The sequence below is a fragment of the Micrasema longulum genome, unplaced genomic scaffold (genome assembly GCF_059751315.1).
Source record: "Micrasema longulum isolate JH-2025_06_02 unplaced genomic scaffold, ASM5975131v1 h1tg003121l, whole genome shotgun sequence".
In the NCBI taxonomy this organism is placed as follows: Eukaryota; Metazoa; Arthropoda; class Insecta; order Trichoptera; family Brachycentridae; genus Micrasema; species Micrasema longulum.
The window spans coordinates 1-22,332 of NW_028280217.1; the positions used below are offsets into that span (position 1 = coordinate 1).

Sequence of the window (22,332 nt, forward strand, 5' to 3'; positions counted from 1 at the left end):
TCCACACTATTCATATAAATCACCCCAAGTACATTTATCCCCCAGTTGACCTAACAACTTTTTTTATCATTGTAATAACAATAGATGCTTACGTTTCACATACATATTTGACAATTTAGAAAACAAAACCATACAAATTAATAATTGCTGCACAAAATGCGTTTTATAGTCACATGCATTTGGCACAAGATCATTCTATCCAGTGTATTTTATATCCACTTTGACAAACTAAAATAGTCATTTAAAAATTTTCAAATTTTCAAATTTAATTTTGGTAGTCGATCAGCTTCACACCCCACCCCAATGATTCGTGTTTAAAGTTTTTTTTTTAACTTCGAAAAATAATTTACTGGCATTAGTTGATTGATTTATGGCATTCAAGAAATGTTTTTATTTAAAAACAAATGTGCTCCCAACAATGAAAACGGACACATGAAATAAGTTATTTCCTAAAAGTGCTAAAATATTATGTAGATATATTACGTTGGCTGTTTCTGGCACAAATTGTTAGCTACAAATTTTCGAAAAGTGAGATTTCTTCATGACTGGCATCAAATAATCTTTTCGTTTAAAAAGTAAATATAAATATTTTGTAACAATGTTTGATTATGTCCAAATGCTTGCAGACTGGCTGGCAGAATGCTTGCAGACCCTGTAAATGCCTAGACTTCCATATTCCCTTCTCGAAAACTTTTTCCCTCTCTGTTGAAATAAATTTAAATAAATATTTTGTATTTCATGAATGCAAAAAAGAATGTTTTATAATATTCTACTTGTGGTTTTATTTAAATAGTGTATTTGGCATGAGCTTTAACCTTAAAAAATGCAATATTTCACAATTAATGAAATATTAGTTAACAATCTATGCCAGAAACCTGACGATTAGATTTAAATATGGCTGCCAAGCATTGCTTTTACAGCGTGTTGTATTTACTGACCAATAAGTAACCATCACCTAATAAAAACAGTGCAGAACTAAACAAAATTATGAAAATTACATCTTTATTTATGTATATCATATATGAAGGTTGCTCAACAAGAACGTGGTCACTAACAAATAACTATTTTTACAGGAGAGTAAATCAAAAATAAAAACTTTATTTGTGGGACACTGAGTTCATGTACTAAATAAAGCAGGTTTTCAATTCATCTAGTATGTATTTTTACACACAATCACAAAAAATAAACAAAAACATCTACATCATATATTTTTGAAAATCCCTTCTTGAACTGACAAAAATGAGCTTGTTGCAACAATCGCACTTAACTGGTTTTTTTTGCCAAAGTTATTTCCTACAATTTTGAAGGCAGGATGCCACATTCTGTTAATTTTTAATATTCCTTTTTATTGAAATCATTCGAGTGAAAAAAATGGCATTAATATCTCAAAAATTCAATGAGCCCGTTTTAGCCGTGTACCCTTCATATATCAACCCCTTTATATAAAGTATCGTTACTAACATATAAAAATAACTTATGGATTTGAAATTCAAAGTCATATAACAAATAGTTTTATTGACTGTCGACAAAACCTAGACTAACATAAATAAACATCTAATTGTGGTAAGGTCTGGATTAAAACTTTAACTCCTGATTACAATAGGAAATTAAGAGATTTACTGGTAATTATTAATACAGTCAATTTAATTTTTTGATCAATATTTAAATGACTTTTTTAACAGTAACACAATTAGTACTATTAACTGAGAAAAGTAACAAAAAAATATGTACAAATACTGACATTTTAGGATGAAATATTTGAGTTAACCATACGAAAAAACATTGGCAAATATTTTCTGAAATATTGCAGTTCTATTAAGACACAATCTTTAATTGTGTTGAAGGAAGCAATAACGTGATATTTTTTAAAGATTATTTTTAAATACGATTTTCAAGCTGAATATAATATTATATTCTCAGATGTTTTTACATTGTATTAGTAAATTAAAGGAAACACCAATATAATGAATTAATCAAGATATTGAAGTATGTGGGCCTCTACAATAGGAAGTTAACAGAGTTATCTTCAACTATCTATAACGTAAAATCCAATTTTCTGTATTAAATACAGAATATTCATATGTATATATTTTTGAAACATGTTGAATTACAGGTTACTGACAAGGTTTGTTAAAATTTTCATACAAATACGCACAGTTTCATAAAGAAAATTTGATTTTACTTTATAGACACTTAAAGATATCTCTGTAATACGGGCCCTGGTTATGAGAAAATAGCAAAGAATACTTTTTCAACTCCATACTTATTATATTGCATGGTATTCATTTAAACAATATTATTATACAGACTAGTGAATTGTAATTAAAGACTAGTGAATTATAATAAATATAAAACACTTCCTACCATACTACCGATTTATATATTCAAAATAAATATAAAATGTTATTCTTAAAATAAAATTAATATAACAGAGACAAAGTATTATATGATTGTATTCTCATACTAAATGGTGTCATAAAATTACTCTGTTGGTATGTATAAAAACGATAATTTTCAGTTGTATCCAAATCAAATAAACAAAGTCTTGTAGTTATTGTTTTTAATTGGGCATCGATTTTTAAATACAACTCATCTTTATTTGAACACTTTTCGACTACAATTTATTATCATGTTATTGTAGATTGAACTGACCATAAACAATATATTTTTTATACTCGGTTTTTAAATTTTGCTCAAGTTCAACATTTGAATGAGATCCTATTTATGCCTGTGAACGCAGCCTTACTCAGGGAAAAAATTAAGAATATTTAAAAAAATAAACATCAGCAAATAAATAAGAAAACGCAGTATAAAATCAAAGCAAATTGGCCGTTGTTTTTTTCACAAACTGTTAAAAATTTGAGCATTTAATTGTACGATATACATAATATGTTTTTAAGATAAAAAGTTGGTGGTTTATTCAATTTTCATCGAGATATAATCCGAATAACTTTAAAAAATGGCATTAGGTTTTATGTTTTTTTTTTTAACCGAGTTAATAAAAAAAAATAAAAAAAGAGATTCATATTTTTGGCTCTAGAGACATACTAAGAATACTTCTTGTATTGCATAAGTTTGGCGTACTCAGGAGAATTATTACTATGTATTCATGTTTTTTAAAAAATTGTATTTTAATACAAATATTATGTTTTGTTTAATTTACCAATAGATTAAATAAATGTTATTTTATTTCAACTGAATACAATCATGCTCCTATTTTATTGTTATTTTTTACCAAATAATGAAAACCTTAAAATAGTTTTTTTTTATTGTATTTTACCAACGCATTTAAAAATCAATTATCTTACCTGAAATGACAACATATTACATTTGATTTGCTAAATTTGAAGCTTTGTACCGTATTATAAAATGACCTCATGACCTCATGATAAATTATAGATAAGTTTATATCATATTTAAGTATTGTCGAGTTCAAATGTAAAGAAAATATTGCCCATCCATTTGAGATCCAAATAACTTTAAGAGTTAACCATCTTCATATTATTTAGAATTAACACACAAATATTCAAGAGCAGATTTGATAAACATATTGATAAAGAAACATTGCGGGTGTTCAGAATTATTTTACTCACCAAAATTGCAAAATAGGATGGGATTAAATGGGTTAGTACATTCACGTATTTCCAATCTCACCTGTTGGCATGTGAACATTCTTTCGCTTGGTGTAACAAAATCTAATAGGCTGATTACAGCTATGATAATCTGTTAATATATAATCGTGTTTTGTTTACGTAACCCCTGTGCTTGTACATTATTTTTTTAAACAAACCATCACGTTGTTTTCCCAAGTGGGAGTAGGCAGAGACGAAAGAAAGCTGTATCACGCTGTATTTGCATACACCTCGCTTCCCCTGTACTTATTCAACTTCTCATGCACGAATGACAATTAATACAACTTTTGACATGTTTTTCTCGGTCTTCCTTGTTTTCTGCATCCATCAACATTCGCATCGTTAATCCCTTTAGCCGTTCTATCGCTGGCCATTCTCTCTGCATGTCCAAACCAACGCAGCACTCCTAGCTTGATTTTGTCAATAATGCTTCTCTTACTTACATAGTACACGGATCTCAACATTTGTGCACCTATCGTACATAAATTTACCACACATTCGCCTGAGAAATCGGATTTCGACAGCATTCAGCCTACTTTCATTCTTGTTTTTCCAATTACATACACCCCTCCCATACATAAGGGGCGGTGCCAGAACTTCATTGTAAACTGCCAAAAAAATTACAAAATGTGGATTGAAAACTAGTACATAGATTTGTAAACTTTAGTAAGTACATAACTGCATGGACTAAGATCAGCGATGATTGTTTTAATTTGCAGAAAAAACACACCGTATATACTTGGGTAAACAAAACAAACTAAAAATCATAACATAAATACAAAATTAATGTCAAAATCTTAACTAAATAATATACATAAGTAGTGGTTATGAACTAAGCGGGTTGAATTTAATGAATACCAAATTCCAAAGTGCAAACAAAAAAATTATTATGCAACAAATTAAAATATATTTCTCTGGGATGACGGACAATGAGAAATAATTTAATATTAGTAAAAATACATGTGTCGGTTTTAAATGTTGGAAAAATAACCTTACACAGCGAGTTACAAAGAAAAAGAAGTACTCATCAATGTGTATGAAAACCTAATCATAAATCAGTCATTCAATTAAAGGTATACCTTTTTCCATGTAAGGAATATCTTTACATTACATAAACAGCCTTAATCAGATAGCTCAGCACAAAGTTCTCTTCGGACGAGTGTTTTTATATGCTGTCATAGCTGTTGGGATTGGGGTTAGGACCTGGCCCAGGGTTGGTACTTTGCGCAGGAGGCTTGAAGCCATTTGATACGAAGGCCATACCATCCTAAAAGAAACAAATATTCAGTATTTTTAATACGCTTACAAATACTAAAGCACAAATTGAGAAAATCAATAAATTGCCGAAAACGACAAGGTACATTTTATTTAAGTATTTCGATCATGTTACATGATCAGTCTTACACTTCCGGTGCCAGTACAGGAACAATGAAATAGTGCAGATCACACCTTATTCAAGATTTTTACACGAAAGCAGCCATCGAGTCAAATACACTCGCCTGGACACAGAAAGGTTTGGTCATTTCTTCATTACAATCTTACTAATATTTCCTTAATGTTTGTCTAGACAGACTCATTTATATTGGTCAGTCCTGTTAGAACAGAATATGATTTTAAAAATTTACCTTGACAAGATTGGGCAATTCCCGCCAGAAACTCAAATTTGGGATGATTTCAATACCCTGAGCACCCATCAGGAAACGCTTCACTAGACATCCGGCTATCAAGTATACAAGCGCCAGTACGAACACGACTATCAGCAGAGTAGTGCCGAGGGAATGGTGCGTGGCGCCGCCACCGAATGCACACGCTTTCGGAGAGTACAAAGTCAGCAGCTGAAAAAAATTAACAACAAATAAGATTCATCCTTCATACTTGCCTACAAATATTTCATCATCATAAGTTAATGTGTGCGAGCCTTTTCTCCACATTAAAAAACAGCTGTTATTTTTAATTAATTAGGTTTTTTTCATATATGTATCTTTTGATATATATATTTTAGTTTTTTAGTATAAATTTTTGACCAACTATTCTTTTGACCAGTCTATTTTTTGGTTGGCTGGAAAATATTGCTTTTAGAAATAAGTTCGCCAAAGTACTTATTCTTTGTATTTGAAGATTTCAATAAAATAAATATTTCTTTACTAAAAAAATAATTGTTTACATTCAATAATTTCTTAAGCCATGATAACATTAAAAAAAACATTGAAATATCAAATACTGGCCTGACACAATAAATACAGTAAATATATTCATACCAAATTACTAGGATTTGGATCAGTGACAGCCAGGGTATTGCCTCCCTTCACGCAAACCAACAAAATTGTTGTGACTCTGAAAGGCAAAAGGAACATATTTTTTTCAAATGAAATTATTTTAATTTTATGAGGTTTTTGCACTTAACAATAATGTTTTTTTAGTTATATTAATATATAAACACAATTCATAAAATAAAGAATAATAACACTAAAAATCTTTCACCTTTATGTGAACACCAATAATGTCAATTTTTTTTTATTGAAAATGTTAAATAGATTAAAATTAATGCAATGTATTAAAATTTTCATTCATTTTAATAAGATTTAATTCAAAACTGATATAATTTATACAATTTGATAATTTAACTTAAATATTAATAATTTATAAACAGTCTCGTACTTATAAGTTTTTAATGTATATTTTATGTACAATAATTTTAGGAATAATAGTTACAAATAAATTAAAAAGATGGAGCATCAATAAATTATATTAAATTAATAAGGGTATTAAATAATTTAAAATAAATGTGAGAAACATAATATTAGAGGTATGGTTTTTATTTTTTAATACTTTTATACATGGATTAACAATACAATTGCGCACTATTGTAATGGACATGCAATCCAAGTCCATAAATTACTAATCAGATCACCAAACGTAAATAAAGTAACAAAATGGTGGATGAAAAGTTTTGGAAAGCTACACTTAAAGGGACAGCTCCTGATTTTGCGGACTTTCCTCTTAGTTTTTTATAAAAGAAAAATTAGAAGCAGGACTCTGCAACTCTAGGAGGAATGTTATTTGAACGAAACCACAGAACAGGTAACCAAAATATTCTTCAATTCTATTTTTGATGGCATTGATTTTAGGAAAAAGCAATGAGCACAAATCCTGAAAAATGAGCTAAGCATGGGCGGGTTTATGAGCTACCTGCACTGATTTAAACATTCCGAGATCAACAGCTGTTCATAATTAAACCTCTTAAGATGTTCCCCTATTTGTGATGTGTCATTGACCCCTTTTCTGGATATGACCTGCAGGCGCGATCCAGAAGCGTCAGTGAAGATATAAGACTCAATAACTTATCACAAGGGGTAGTATTTTAGATGGTTAGAATAGTGAGGGCAATAAGGACAATAAATGACAACAGGACACAAAATGCCGTAATCTCTTCTAACGATTTGAAAAAATATTTATTTATTATTTATCATGCTATTCATTGCATTTAGCCGGCGGTTGGCAAGCCAAACGTCAAGAAAAACTGTCGCCATAGTAATTGTAATTTAATTTTTACTTTTTTGTATTAGATTTATTTATTTAAAACACACACTTTTACAGAAAAATATACAATCTTATACTTACAATCTAAGTTGACTTATAAGATATGGATTTATCAAAAAGACAATTTCAAAAAGTACAGTGTAAACATATTTATAAAGCCAAACAATAATATTTATATACTATATATTTACTAAATCGGCACTGCTAAACAAGTCATATAGACTGATTCTCAGCAGCGCTGTATGTATTGGATGTGTTTAATTTAAAGATAAATATGGCAATAGGTAAAAATAAATTCCTTCTCGTTCCAGCTGACATGGGTAAATCAACTTAATTTAAAATGGAAGGCCTTCTGATGTCTATCAATAGTTTGGCTTCTCTTGAATACTTGACTACATTTACATAAAATAAACAAATATATAGTCCTTGTCTACAAACATTTGGACATACTCAAAAGATATTATTGATTAAATAAAACAATTGCATTAGTGCCATTGACAATCTACTTACGTGTTCAAATCTACATTATAGACAATAGAGTTTCCACTTTCACCAGATACAAAAGATACTGTATTTATGGAACCACGGTCAATATATCCACCATCTATTGCTGTATATGTATTGTTTACATTGTGCATTTCAATTTTCCGTAAACAAACCTGCAAGCAAATGTCATAATGCAACCTCTACAAAAAACCTGACACAACGTAGTCATAGAAAATAATAGTTTTCAAATAAACAGTACTAACCGAATTACGTAATTATTATTGATATTTAAAGCATTAACTTTGTGGTCAAACATTTGACTGAATGTTATTAAATATTTGTATATAACCACTTACAGACTTTTCTACTTCGTTTAATTAGTGCCCTGATGAAGAGGCGGGTGTGTCTCGAAACCGATGGACATAGAAAAATTGGTAAGTGGTTATATACAAATATTTAATAACATTTAGTATGAAGTATTTTTTTTTTTCAACTTTTCGTACAATCTCTATATTTTGCCGCCAAATAGTTAAATCAGCCACTCAACTGAGCTGCTGGGCTATTCATTAAATGCTATCATTGAACTGAATGGCTATGCCGTTTGCTGAATGAACGCTTAACGAAAGGGTTGAACTTCGCTTGGCGTCTTTAATTTGAATACAATAATAATTATTTTATTTTGAAATTAATTTTATCATGTGGAGTAAGGTTACGCTGATAGGTTGGGTTAAGTTTAATAATAAAATAAATCGTTTTTTTACTTACATAATAACTAGTCAATAACTTAATAAGTTAAGTAAAAAAACCTATAATTTTTTTATCATTAAACTTAACCCAACCTATCCTAACCTAACTCGATGGCTTTTGGTTCGGCTTTTTCCGGAGGGTTAGCTTTCAACCAGCCAACACGTTGAATGTTGAGCTAACTGAATTTAAAAAAATAATTAAATCATTTCAAAAACTTTTATAAAAATTTTAATGAGGCAGTTCAGTGGTTTTTTTAATATTTTTATTATTACTAAGCCAAATATATCATATTATTAGCGCTATTAAGTTTTGTGTTTCTGTTTTATGCGGTGGATATTCTAAAAAACGCAAAAAAAAACATTTAAAAATAGTTTTAATAAAATAAAGTATTTTGCAATGTCACAGGTTCACATGAACACGTGCTCACAATAACCAATTGATTATAGTGTTGTGATATATTTCCAGTTTACGAGTAGCAGCGTCGTAGCTAGAGTCATGAGCGCCCCTGGCAATATTTGAATTTTGCGCCCCCTGAGACTTATTTTCTAGGAAGAGAAAGAGAAAAGAAGGCTGCGGGTCTGCAAAGTGCGCTCCCTGAGGTTAACGCCCCAGTGCCTCGATTATGAACGCTATCTTCATCTGTATATATCGAGACAGTATACTTAACTTCTGTACTATTTGTATCTTATCTCGGTATGTTCTACCTACTTGTCATATCGACATCATATGATCGAAACAAGCCAATTGAATGACAGCAAACAATTAGTCCGCGTTCCTTACGTCATTAACATTTCAAATAGTTCTTATTTATAGTTGAAATAAGCTTCTGTAATAAAAAGCGCTCACTTCAAAGCGATTATAAACTCCAATAAATCCCAATTCAAACAAAAAATGCTCACATGAACATGAATTTTGTCTGACTTTTGGAAATCACCTAGACGGTACGCTTAACGATCATTTGTATGTATCTACCGATTTACTACAAAGCCGGCTCCTTAAACGTCTCGATACATACACTCGGAAAGATAGTAAAACAGATGGAAAAAATATAATAACTAAATAATTTTTTTAGAGTGGTAATTTTCTAACGCCTAGATACTCTTATTTGTTAATAGGACAGAATCTAGCAACATTATTTTCACATCTAGGCCTTCGTTTTATTAAAGTGACAGTTATGTCGGACTTTAATTCGACTTCAAAGTTTACCAATTTCTCTCTCATATTTTTAATAGGCTTTTAAGAAATAAAGTTCCAACCTCAAAACGATTAAAATTTTTAATAAATCATAATTAAAGGAAAAATTGCTCGGTGGAACAAATTTTTTTGACACTTTTAATGCGTAGATAAACGTATCGGGGGGTTTTAGACCCGTCGGTATAAAACTATGTACTTAATTCAAAACTTGATGGTATCGGTACTAAACCTTTGTAGTCGGTCGGGAGACTTTTATCTTCAACTATGACGTCATACTGAAGCTATGTCATTTTAGAGCTTAGATATGTGTATCGTGACGTACGCTTCCCTTTGATTCATATCGATGTACCTACCCAAAATTTTAAGGTGGGGGGTCGGTAGTATGTCTTTATAATCGCTAGAGGGAATTTATCTTCAACTATACCGTCAAGGTGAAGGTATGACGTCTTTATCTTCCCATCATAATCGAGGCCCTGGTAGGCCAGACCCCAGCTGCCAAGTAGCCATGATTTTCAATGAGTGGTGCAATTTTAAATTGCAAAACTTTGAAAAATCATAGCGATAAATTATTATTAATGATGCATAAAAACTGGCTAGCAAATAAAAAGTTTAAAAAACCACTGAACATTCTTATTAAGCCTCATATTTAATATATTGGACCATATCCGAAGAAATGGTAATTTGGTAAGCAATGGTGTTGATTTATGTTAGTTTAGAAGTCTTCTTTTTCTATTATTTTATTTTCATTATCTTTATATTTAATTAGTCTCGTAATATAGTCGACCTCGTGGTGTAATGGTCAGCACCTTTGCCTACCGTTCAAGAGGTCTCGGGTTCGATTCCCGACATGGCTGATATGAAATATTTATTTAAAAGGATGTTTTTACTCTAGAGTATTTCATAATCCCTGGACAGGTACCTGAAGCGTAAGACTGATCATCATACCTTTATGTAACAAAAATGATCAAGATATGCTGCAATTGGTGTACCAATGCAGTTCCCTATGCACCATTAGGTGTGGAAAGGGAATGATGATGATAGTTATATTTATTTTCTTCTTTACCTTTACATCTATAATACATGTATAATGTTTCAAAATATGCATAAAAATAAACGAAAATTCAAACTTAATTAACAATCACATAAAATTACTGCTGTAAAGAGACCTTGAGATATACCTAAAAATGTTGGCACTATTAAAAAAAAACTTTTTACATTTTATTATTTACGCATTTATCATACAATATATTTTCGAACGGTAAATAAAAACTATTATAAATTTACTATTCTCAGCACGAAAAAAGATAGACCAAAACAAAGTATTGCTATATTTGTGGGTAGTTTTGCGTCTTAGAAAATGTAGGTATTCTCACCGATGTTGATTGGCATTCATTCTTCACGGAATCGTTGAATTGAAATTTGAAAGCTTTACAGGGATGGAAATAGTAAAATATCATGTCCCACCCTTTAACATCGTTAGTCCGACTTATGGAAGTTGCGTAAACATTATTATCATTAGAGTCGTCAAGATCAACAGCTGTACCGTTTTCATATTCGCACCTGCAAGGACCTTTTTTCACGCAAGTGTCAGAATTCCCCGAAACAAAACAAATGTACAAAATTAAACATTGGAATAAAATTTGCATTCTATGTTTAGTAAAATACGCCATATTCTCACGAAAAATGCCAAATACAAAACCGTCAATGACAATGACAATAAGTGACAATATGAACTAGTATTGTCATGTAAATAAAAATTAAATGATTCTAGTATTGCCTTTAGAAATAAAATATTTAACGGCTACTTACGGATAAAAATAATATACACGTTTTTCAGGGCCAGACCATGAAACTTCAGAGGAACATTCCTCATCGTAAGTTTTTTTTTAAATCTTAATAAAAAAATCCAAAAATTAAAAAAATATATATATGATCTCAAAATGGAGTAAATCTTTAATTTCTTGGACAGAAATCCCTTCCGTAAACCCGTACCCCTCTCCGACAAAAAAAATGTGATAAAAACGTATTTGACCAACGAAGCGATACGCACCAGACGCGGACAATGGAAGCTGCTGGGTAGGAGAGGGGTAGGGATTGTGGATGGATTGTGGAGGGAATGCTTGTCTGAGAAATTAAGGATTTAGTACATTTTGAGATTACGATTTTTTTTATTTTTTTTTTATGACTTTTTGGAAAAAAAATAGGATTTTTTCAAAGCTTACCGTGAGGAATGTTCTTCTAAAGTTTGGCGATCTGGCCTTGAAAAACTGTTTATGATTGAATTCCTTGTTTATGATTATTCCTTGTTTATGTTTATGATTATGAAAGTACTTGTTTATGATTGAATTCCAAAACTGAACATTTTTAATATTCAAATATTGGATTTAATTACAAAGGTACCTTGGTACTTGTTTGTGGTTGAATTCCAAAATATGAAATAATATTTTTTCAAATAAAGAATTATTTTTGCAAATGTCAAACTTTAAGCTCCTTACCGGCAATAGTGCATTCTGGGTAAGAATTCATTTTCCAAAAATGTCTCGAATGTCGGTTAAAAGTTTTTAAACATTATCAAAAATCAAGAAATTGTTAGGAACTTAATCAATTCAGTATCCATTAAAACTAATTGATGTTTGTAAACGTTAAAATAGAAACATTTATAATTTACAAAAAAACAACATTCTAAATTTTTTTTGGAATGAGCATTTCAGTCGAATGCAACCCTGGAAAATCGATGAAAACACATGTGTGCTTCTTACGTTTTTTCTACTCAATATATTGGAGATATTATTATTTGCAAACCTCGAGTACGTAAATTAGAAAATTTTACAAAAAATCGCACGTAAATCTGTCAAGCCATTTTCGAGTTTTTGCGACACACAACACGGCGATTCATTTTTATATATACAGAGTTTAAAAAACGGAGCACTGCACTGCCTGAAACTATTACCATCTACATACCTACTTATAATATAATAAAAAATATTATTGTGGTAGAAGCAGCGTAGCCACCAAACAAGTAAAAGAAGAAGAAACTATTGGAACTTGGAAATTGTCAAAATTTTGACGTTTCAAGTTTGTTTAAATCGAGTTTCAGAATTCCTTATCCTTACGGTTAATGTTTTTCGCAAATAACTACTCCACATTAATTTAACATAAATATGTAGTTCTTTTTTATAACGAAGTTTTAAATTGAGTGGTAATAAAATGTCTGAATACGACAAAAATAGAGGAAAAAAGAAGTTTTTTCCATCTCCCAAGGTAAATATATGTGTAAATCGATCATATATAATACTCAGTCCAAGTAGAAATTGCTCAGTCAATCTGGACTGATTGGAATTTTAAAAAAAATTATCTATTCTTATAAAAATTATAAAATTTACATCCAGGAAAAAGAGCCCACAATTCGACGGCCCGTAATCCTTGTAAAGAATGATCGCGAGTCGGAAAGGGACAAGCTGCAGAGGGAAAGGGGTGTGTTGGCAGAAAAGGAGAAGCAGCCGCAACCGGTGATCCTTATCAAGGCTCGGGAGCCTTCAGCCGCCAAAGAGGCCGAAAGTGCCAGGCCACACAGCCCTAAGAAGGCCGCCGAGACTGACGTAGAAATAGAAACACAGATCATTCACCCAACCAAGATAGCTCAGAATGAACACAAAGACAAGAAAAAACCGCCAAGTACTGAACTAATACTGTTATTATTTTCATTTGTTTAATATTTATAAATGCACAGTGAGTTTTTATGGGTTATTATGCTGTGTGTCGTTCGTACTCTTCCGACGATTCGGATCGCATTACAACATCCATGATCAGTGTTAAGGTTATTTGTGTAGATATATCGTCACGATCGTAGAACGACGACACATGTGATTTTCTTCAACTTTAGAGCGGTAAAAATTGTATTTTCACTCTATGTCACAACTCAACAAGTACAAAAATATATCCTTTGGGACTTGGGTTAGTTACATATATATTTTTTTTCAAACCTGGAATCATAGAATTGAAATAGTCCAGAAACCATAACACATACACACATCAAAAACTGAATCCGACTAAACTACTCACAAATGAGTAGTTTTATGTTTTGGCTATTAGGTATTCTGTAGACATCGTTTAGTACGCAACTGCCAATTAATATTAAATTATGCCGTGTTGTGTCGTTTGCAAGTGTCAAAATACTGCTGGGATTAAAAGGGAATACGGTAGGTTCACATTTTATGTGTAAGAAGCAAATTCACATGTAATACTATTTAAGAATTCGTTTCTTTTACCATCTGTCAGATTGTTAAATAAAAGTACGTAGACATTTTGTTAGTATTGCCAGGGTAGTCTAATTTTTTACCCGGGTTTCTATTAATAAGCCTTAGTGTAATTTTAAACAGTATTAATTTACTGAAGTAATTTATTATTTAATGATTTTTTATGTTTGCCTAATAAAAGTACCTTTTTTGTAATAGTCCAGTCAGTAAAATATTTTTTGCTGTAAAATATAACATAACATAAAATTATCTTATATTTGTGTGCATTGTTCATGGTCTGGCAACATTACAGGGCCACTTCACACATGCGCGCAGGCGGGATGTCAGGTAGAGGGGGGACTTTTGGACACAGTACGATGCATACAAACTTGGTTCTACGCGTGGTATATTATAATTCAATGCTAGGAATATTAAGCCCTTACGAAACCTTTTTAAGATCAAACTCACTTGTCATTCTACGATCACGATATATGTAATGTTGCAACTTGTTTATTTGAAATCTGTGACGTTTCACAGTGTACACTTTTATGTGATTTCTTTATAACTGAGTACCGGGATGATTTAAATCACAGCGTATCATCTGTGTTTATACTGTCAGGATGTTTGTAAATCTCGATCGCTACTTTTACCAATGACGTTTAGTGACTCTTTGGTCTCCCTAAGATTATCAGGTAGAAGAAAATCAATTAACATTGAACCTCATTATTAGACCCTTATTCACACCTGATGGTGCAAAGGGTACTGCATTGTTAAATTGAATGTAGGGTATCTCGATCATCTACTCCAAAGACAGCGAGATATCTTTCATGTCTTATATTTCATGTCGACCATCCCAGGAAACATCCCTGGGACCTAAACGAGGTAGGTGAATGCGCCAACCATTTCACTACGAGGCGGACTTGTCTCCATTCAATTGCCTTTATCATGGTTTTTACCTGAGCGTAGCCATCAAGTCAAAAATGCTCGTCCAGGGTTCTGGGCCTATTTCCCAAACAGAACTTTGCCATTCAATCTACATTGCAAAAACTAAAAGAAACTTTAATATTAGAGTAAAAAAACACTTAAGGTGCCTAAATAATAATAATTTTTCTGAATTTGCAAACCATCTGATAGAAAATAATCATAATCATCAATGACCTGGATTAAAAGTTCTTCATGTTGAAAATAAAATATTAAAATAAGACAACTTGGAAATCTTAGAAATTAAAAAAGGCGGATGAATTAATTTTTTTAATTAACCGAACAAACAATATTTCCTTTGGTCCACTCCTGTGTAATTTTAAAGATCGTATCCATCTCACTTCAAACTTCCTGTCATTAAAAGAACATGTAATAATAATAATTATATTTTATTTTAATCCTACTATGCCTTATATTATAAACATAATATAATGTATGTATTATTATGTCCTAATAGTGTATTATGTTAACTATGTAACTTTATTTTTAAATTTAAAAAATATTTTTTTTTTTAATTTTTATATTTGATAAAATGTTAATTATGTTTAATGTGTAACTTTTTCTTATTATATAGTATGTTTAATGTAAAAGCCCCATGGGCGTCAACAGAAAGAAAAAATAAAAAAAAAAATAAAAATAAAAAATAAATAATAAAATGACAAAAACACTTGACTTATTAGCTCTCAACAATGTGATATTTAGTTATTACTGTAAAAATAAATTAGGATAGAATTAATTTAACAGGATTATCTTTAAAAAAAAAAAATTTTATCCAATGTATGTTTTTTTATTGTGTGATTTTTAAAAAACATTGTATTAAAATGGCAAAATTGTATGATTTCCTCATTTTTCATTGCCTATGAATTAAGACCAATTTCTTCCAACCACCACACATGCCTTGAATGATAATTATCTTTTTTTTGTAATTGTTTTAGTTCCTGAAGTGAATTTGCTTATTCAACCTACTCCTATGCCACATCCCATGAAATTAATAGATGAAAATCATGAATTCAATACAGCTGTGGCTGAATATTTGCAAGATTCGAACACTGGATTCCTAGTCGTTGGAGTAATAGGTACGACAAAACTCAAAATCCAATAAAAATATATTAAATGATCGTGATACAAAGTATAAAACTCTTGGTTTGATAACATTTAATAAATAAACATCAAGGCACTTTTATTTATTAACGGATTTAATCCATTCTAAACACATATCCATATAGTACATTCAGGTACAAGATCAAGACAAGATCTGGTCTGCCTTAGCTTGCGGCTTCCAAAGATTTTATTTTTAATAAAAATAAAAAAAAATTGCGTTTGATACCATTTTCACATGCAATGATTTTACAGTCAAACCATTAATTTAGCATATTGAAGAAAAAAAACTAAATTTAAATACGAAAACCTTATTTTTTTACCTTTCGTTTTTGCTAATGTCGTAGGTTCTCAAGGTGTTGGAAAATCTACAATTCTCAACATACTAGCCCACAGCCATAATGTATCTAATATTGGAGAAAAAATTCTGAAATCCCACATCGATGACAACTATAATTCAAATTTGGGGGAGTCAGATAACTTCAGCCATGTCGAAGCTTCTGGATACAAATCTCTAGATGATGAATTGAAATCTCTCAACATAGAATCCTCGATTAAAAAAGATGATACTGACATGTCTTTGGATGATTCCATGGTGTTTAAATGTCAAAATATGGAACAGATCGAGAGAGGAGAATCGTGCACAACAGGTATTTATTGAATTAAAATAAATCAACTTTACTTTTAACCTTTTTACTTTATATTTTATTACCAACCAGTTTCGAAGCTGCACAAGCTTTCTTATCAAAATAACAGTCAGTAATTTATAGATATCGTCCTACTTTTTAATTTTAACAGTTTCTACTTAGTATCATTAAAGGAGAAATGGAGGCGTATATAAAAACATATGGAGATAATCAGTCAAGTCTTTGTGCCATGTAGTATTTTGATTTTGTGAAGGTGTGAGTTGAGGGATGAGGGGGGTATTTATTTATCCCCATGCAATATTGATCATTTTGAATAACCTATACTTTATGTATGTATTTGTGGTTTTAGGAATTGATGTTTACGTTTCCGACTCCCGCATAATTTTCCTTGACACTGCTGCGTCTGGAGGCTGCGGCCTCTCCAGGACGGGGGGCCCTCCGGGGGTACCGGGAGGGGGCAGGCCCGCGGGAGGTGGCGCAGGCTTAGAAGCGGCAGCTCTACTACTCGCAGTCTGCCATGTCGTCATATTAGTGCAAGATTGGTTTACTGATGTCAACATGCTAAGGTATCATTCTATTATTATATATTCTTTATTTAAAGAAAATAACATCAGAACGGGCCAGGAGACCCAATCACAATGCTAAATTACACCACAGAACACTCAGGCTTGAGAAAAATCACATTTAATTTTAGTGTTCTCACCGGGAATTGAACCTGGAGCCTTTGTGAGTCAAGTGTCTTAGCCATTACACCACAGAGGCCACCGATTATCATACTGTATGAAGAAAAACAATTGAAGAGTCCAAGGAAGACTGTATAGTGTCCAAAATTTAATAAGCATTGTTCACATGTCACTCAAATATTGCTCTTTTACTTAAAAGTAAACCAGATAATAAATGCCATTAACTATTTTAGATCTGCGCACATTTTGCCTTTGTCAATCTGTTTTAACATTTTAATTTATTTGGCAAATTCAACAAGGATACTTATTATACATGCAATTGTTAATAATCGATTTTATAATTATATTTATCCTTTATTAAGGAAATTATTGTTATTAATGATATAAAATAAACTAATAAAGCCAACATCTGCTTGAGAAATGTTGTATAGCACAATAAACACATGCGGATTGAAAGAAAAGGTTCAGATATATCGTCCGGTCAGACCAATCATGACGCTTCCACTAGAGACAACGGTAGATACGGTAAGAACAAAAAATTAACTCACAATATCAAAGATGAAAGTACCAAGGGCGATCACAGGGAAAACCCTAAGGGACCGAATTCGGAATAAAGAAATAAAATCAACTTGTGATGGAGCGGAACAAGGAGAAGATTCTGGAGAGATCACATCAATAGAATAGACAGCTCCAGAATCTCTTATACCGTGGCTCACGAAATCCCAGCTGGAACTAAACGTCTCAGGAGTCACCCTGTAACTGTCACCGATAACAGATCAACTGATCTAAACCAAGAAGAAGAAGAATTATATTAACTGTTTGAAATGTTAAGAAACATTTTGTGAGTGTTCTATTCCGGTCGACAAATGCAGATTGTGCGCAGTTCTCAAATACATATTGGCATTCTTTTGATGGCTTGCCTCTACCTTCTTTATGACCTCGCTGTTGCCAGCGAAGGTCTATTGTGATGAGTCCCCTTTCTTTAAAAACTCTAAGCCTAGGTCGTCGAGGAACCAGACTACTAGATGAGCAGCAAAGGCTTCAATGTCTAAAGCTGGATATCTAAATTTTTTTTAACAATATTTTTTAATTCTAGATTTATCCAGTCAGCAGAAATGGTAAAACCAGCAATCCCAGCGGCTTCTAATCCAAATCCTACATCTAACCATCTAAGTTCCAATTCTTCTTCTTTATCTGACTCTGGAGACTCACAAGTACATCGTGAATACTACCCACACTTACTATTTCTCCATAACAAATGCTCTGCTGAAGATTTTAAACCGACGTCCATCAGTATGATGCAGGAATTATACCGGAAAGCCTTCCATAAGTCAAAAATGCATATTGAAAGTGGAATGTACATGTACGATCTAGATTCAAATGATGATTCTACATCTATAGATGGGTTGTTTCACAATTTAAACTCCAAGAGATGTGGAAATCCTGTTAATCTATTTCTTCTGCCTTCAGTTGATGAAAACAATGGTAAGAGTTTCAATGGTATATTTTTATTTATTTATTTACAATGATAGTATACACTTGTTTCCACGGTTTTTAAATAACTTATGGCACATTGAGAATTGAGAAAAACAACTTTATAGTGTATGTTTTTTGCAAAATTTGCATTTCAAAATCAGTGGAATGAAACAAAGACAAGATATTATTATTAACATTTGTAAATACAAGGTATATCTAGATAGCAAGTTCCATTTGTATTTCTTGCTATCGCAGCGCTGCGATCGCAATTAAGCGCATGCGTGGTACTTACCCTGACCTATTGAGAAGGAATTGATGCAATTATGAGTAGCTGACTGTTGTGTACACTTTGTTTGAAATGTCAAATAAAATTGAAAAACCCGACGCTTGTGAGTATGTAATCAGTCCACAGAGGTGTACGGAGAACATGTGATAAATGATTCAATGGTTAGAATATGGGTGTGGCAGTTCTATGAAGGTCGTGATAATGTGCACGACTACGAAAGAAGTTGGCATCCCCTTTTATGAAGAGGGAGGCACCTTTTTACGAAGAAGAAATATAAAAGCTTGTGTCGCACTATGACAAGCGCCTATAAAATGGTGGGATTATGTAAAAAGATAGTTTAAGGTCTAAAGATTTTTCACAATATTTTTTTTTCTGAATATTTATGTGTTTTCTTTGATCTGTCAAACGGAACATACTTTCAGGATATACCTCATATGCCGCCATTTAATATTTCCAGAGATTTATATAGTGGAACCTATCTTCAATTTTATACAGTTATTTGCATGGTAGTCTCTGGAAAATATTTCTTGTGCAAAAAACATAATTGGGTATATTATATAGCCATAAATTTATTTTATATTGCCCTTTACCTAGACGAGTGCTCTTCTTAGGCTAACTATTAGTGAAATTATTTTTCCAATGCATGGTAGTTAGGTATTATATTATAAATGTATACAAATATTTATTTAATAATTTAGATTATAAACAAGTCACATAATGATGTTTTGGAATATCAAGTTGTCCATTGAGTAAAGACGCTAATGTCTCTGAGCAATTTTTTACGGAAAAACCTTTTACTTGTCATCTGCTTTTATATGGAAGTTTGTACATTTTTGATAATTTACAAGATGATGCGCTTCTTTTTTTACATTTTCATGACCATTCTTATAATGTAATGTTCTTTTTCATTTTTTGGAAAATTTTTGGATGTCATCGCAAAAACTTTCACCGAGCAGATGTGACTTGTAGACATCTTCAATATTTTAAAACTGTCTAAAACGTTACTAATCTTTGTTTACCATACAAAACATCCTAATTTGTAAAATGCTATCAGTATCAATGTTTAAATGTGTACAAGTTCAATTATTTAAAATGTATTTCAGAAATTAGCGGTATCTACCGAGGTCACCCTACAATAGAAGAATTAGCCAAAAGGCTGAGGTGGCAAGTTTTCGGTGTCACTAGAAACCAAATTACTAATGTACAACTAACTGAACGTACTTGGCTCCAGTACTGCAATAAGGCCTGGGATAATATTAGAAAGAGTACATTCTTTATTGAATATGGAAGATTGCTTCCGTGAACCATTAGGGAGACATCTGTCAAATCATAAAATGCTTCTCAGTAAGTCTCTTGTTGATCCTACATAGATCAGACATGTCCGGCGCTTAAAGAAGTTTGTGGATTTGTTATTTCTTGATGGAAATGAGCACCAATCAAACCAAATGCACAATGCATTGTCTACATCATGTTTGTTTACATCAATGTCATTAAAATGTATTTTATATTTCAATAAAATGCATTAAAACTGTACATTATGTTTTTATTTATGATTAATATAACATTTCTCGCATTATTTCGCATCTAGAGGAAACATAACCGCTATATTAGTTAGACTGTATGGATATATCTTGATAATTTTAATATTACTGTGAAAAATATATACACACTATTTGGCACTTAGCATTACCTTCTGTCACTCGGTGGAATTTAAATTTAATATCCATGACCGTTTGAGTTTTATTATCTCGGCAATCTGTTAAGGTATATCCAATCTAGAGATATTCTATAACAATTCACCGGTAAACTGCTGGAAGAAGCGGATGCCTACGAGCTCCGGGATGCTTGTACGCATGTTGATATACACTTGCTAGTCTCCAATGCTCCGGGTAACCCGTTGTATCTCTCCATCTACTGAAAGGGGGAGCTAATGTTGGGATTGCGTAAGACTTCTTGCTGTACGGATCCCTCATCTTCGGTATCCGAAATGATGATTTGGTGTTACTGCTTGAAACTTCACCATTCTTACCGTCGCTGCTAGTTGAATTTGGCTTTCCCGCTTTGAAAGCCATCTTATAGTCTGGTTTTTTCATCTCATTTGTAAATTGATCTTTATCATGATTTAAGTTATGTTCATCACATGCAACACAAGGTCGGGTGTTTTTGCCACTTTTTGCTGATGATTTTATATATTCCCGACTACTACAAGAAATACTATCTTTAGATTTTATAGAACTCACCGTTTTCGGAGAACTTTGGCACATTTGATTCTTTTTGAAGGACTCTATAGAACTTCCATTGTTATTAAATTCATCTAAAATTCTATTACTTCTGTGGCTTTTTTCAATATGTTTTTGTGCAATTGTGTTTTCTTTCTTGTCATTTTTTGAATTTGATGTTTCTGTCCAAGCATTTTTTAAAAGTCTCTCATTTTCTAAACTTTCGCTGTTCTTTGATTTCCTAGAGCTGCGAGACGACCGCCTCTCTGGCGTACCACAACCGTGAATTCCGTCACACGATCCACTCTTGATTCGTTTTTCACTTTGCGCTCTACCTTCCTTTTGGTTTGAATTAGAATTTTTACTTTCCTTTTTACTCGAATTATGATTAACACTCGGGGATCTTTGTTTCTCATATCGAGAATGTTCTTCGCATTTCGGAACATCACATGCCTCTTTTCTTCTACATTTTGACATATCCTTTTCAAAACTCGGAATGACACGATCACTTCCTGAGCTATCTGACAGAACATTGTGCGAGAATATTGCGTTAGATCTCCCCGTTTCTACGACTGGGTCTTGATTAGGTGAATGAACCATTGCGAATACTGCCGGTGCTTTAGAACCATTGGAACCATCAATACGTTTAGGTCTTTTTGGTTCATCTCGAGGATCTTTAGTTCTGTAATCCCAACAGATAGCGAGGTCCATTGCTGTAGTATTCTTTAGAGAGACTTCCTTATGCCCCCCAGAAGTTGCAGGTCTGATCAAGAGTATATGATCTAAATCATGTTTGTTATGTAATCCATTTCCTCCACTTGTAAGCGGGCGATGTTCTTCAGGAAATGATCCCTTCCACGCTGAAGAATAGGGTTTGATGTCAATATCTTTTCCTGGTTCTTTAATTAGTTTGTGACTGTGTTTGGCAGCCATTGCATCTGGTAATGGATGATGTAAAAGATTGTCCATGTGCATTCTGCGAGCATAATGGAATCCTGTCATTCCATCAACCATCGGTAAAGGTATACAATCTTTATTATTACTAAGTGAGGTATTATTTGCTTTCTCAAGCATTTTGCTATTTTCTCTAACTGTGTATCTGTTGATT

General features: G+C 32.0%; 3 protein-coding genes across 4 annotated transcripts; 1 reads left to right on the top strand and 2 right to left on the bottom strand.

Annotated features, from left to right (window-relative positions):
- Positions 1-3,027: 3,027 nt before the first annotated feature.
- On the bottom strand, positions 3,028-11,328 carry LOC148271083 (uncharacterized). The gene is made up of 5 exons (XM_088241860.1): positions 10,973-11,328; positions 7,683-7,831; positions 5,891-5,966; positions 5,258-5,467; positions 3,028-4,899 (listed from the first exon to the last, which is right to left on the bottom strand). The coding sequence occupies exons 1-5, from the start codon at positions 11,267-11,269 to the stop codon at positions 4,798-4,800; spliced, it is 834 nt and encodes a 277-aa protein (XP_088097986.1). The 5' UTR covers positions 11,270-11,328; the 3' UTR covers positions 3,028-4,797.
- A 1,308-nt stretch (positions 11,329-12,636) lies between these two features.
- Positions 12,637-20,538, top strand: LOC148271084 (nonsense-mediated mRNA decay factor SMG9-like). Of its 2 annotated transcripts, XM_088241857.1 has the most exons (7): positions 12,637-12,860; positions 12,989-13,274; positions 15,751-15,891; positions 16,261-16,563; positions 16,910-17,126; positions 18,340-18,728; positions 20,109-20,538. In XM_088241857.1, the coding sequence occupies exons 1-7, from the start codon at positions 12,807-12,809 to the stop codon at positions 20,306-20,308; spliced, it is 1,590 nt and encodes a 529-aa protein (XP_088097983.1). In that variant the 5' UTR covers positions 12,637-12,806; the 3' UTR covers positions 20,309-20,538. The 2 variants fall into 2 exon arrangements, with proteins under 2 accessions (XP_088097983.1, XP_088097984.1); XM_088241858.1 differs by lacking the exon at positions 12,989-13,274.
- Positions 20,539-20,651: 113 nt separating this feature from the next.
- LOC148271085 (uncharacterized) lies at positions 20,652-22,238 on the bottom strand. The gene is made up of 2 exons (XM_088241859.1): positions 21,560-22,238; positions 20,652-20,761 (listed from the first exon to the last, which is right to left on the bottom strand). Exons 1-2 carry the CDS (start codon positions 22,236-22,238, stop codon positions 20,652-20,654), a joined length of 789 nt encoding a protein of 262 aa, XP_088097985.1.
- Positions 22,239-22,332: the final 94 nt, after the last annotated feature.

What these genes read in the sequence shown, in the direction of transcription:
- LOC148271083 (XM_088241860.1), bottom strand. Translation starts at nt 11,269, where the DNA reads ATGGCGTATTTTACTAAACATAGAATGCAAATTTTATTCCAATGTTTA. An exon ending in TATAATGTAGATTTGAACAC is followed by an intron (nt 5,967 to 7,682) that starts GTAAGTAGATTG and finishes TTTGCCTTTCAG; the next exon opens with AGTCACAACAATTTTGTTGG. An exon ending in AATTGCCCAATCTTGTCAAG is followed by an intron (nt 4,900 to 5,257) that starts GTAAATTTTTAA and finishes TGTTTCTTTTAG; the next exon opens with GATGGTATGGCCTTCGTATC.
- LOC148271084 (XM_088241857.1), top strand. Translation starts at nt 12,807, where the DNA reads ATGTCTGAATACGACAAAAATAGAGGAAAAAAGAAGTTTTTTCCATCT. An exon ending in AGACAAGAAAAAACCGCCAA is followed by an intron (nt 13,275 to 15,750) that starts GTACTGAACTAA and finishes TAATTGTTTTAG; the next exon opens with TTCCTGAAGTGAATTTGCTT. An exon ending in CCTAGTCGTTGGAGTAATAG is followed by an intron (nt 15,892 to 16,260) that starts GTACGACAAAAC and finishes CTAATGTCGTAG; the next exon opens with GTTCTCAAGGTGTTGGAAAA.
- LOC148271085 (XM_088241859.1), bottom strand. Translation starts at nt 22,238, where the DNA reads ATGGTTGATGGAATGACAGGATTCCATTATGCTCGCAGAATGCACATG. An exon ending in TAATTCAAACCAAAAGGAAG is followed by an intron (nt 20,762 to 21,559) that starts GTAGAGCGCAAA and finishes ATACCTTAACAG; the next exon opens with ATTGCCGAGATAATAAAACT.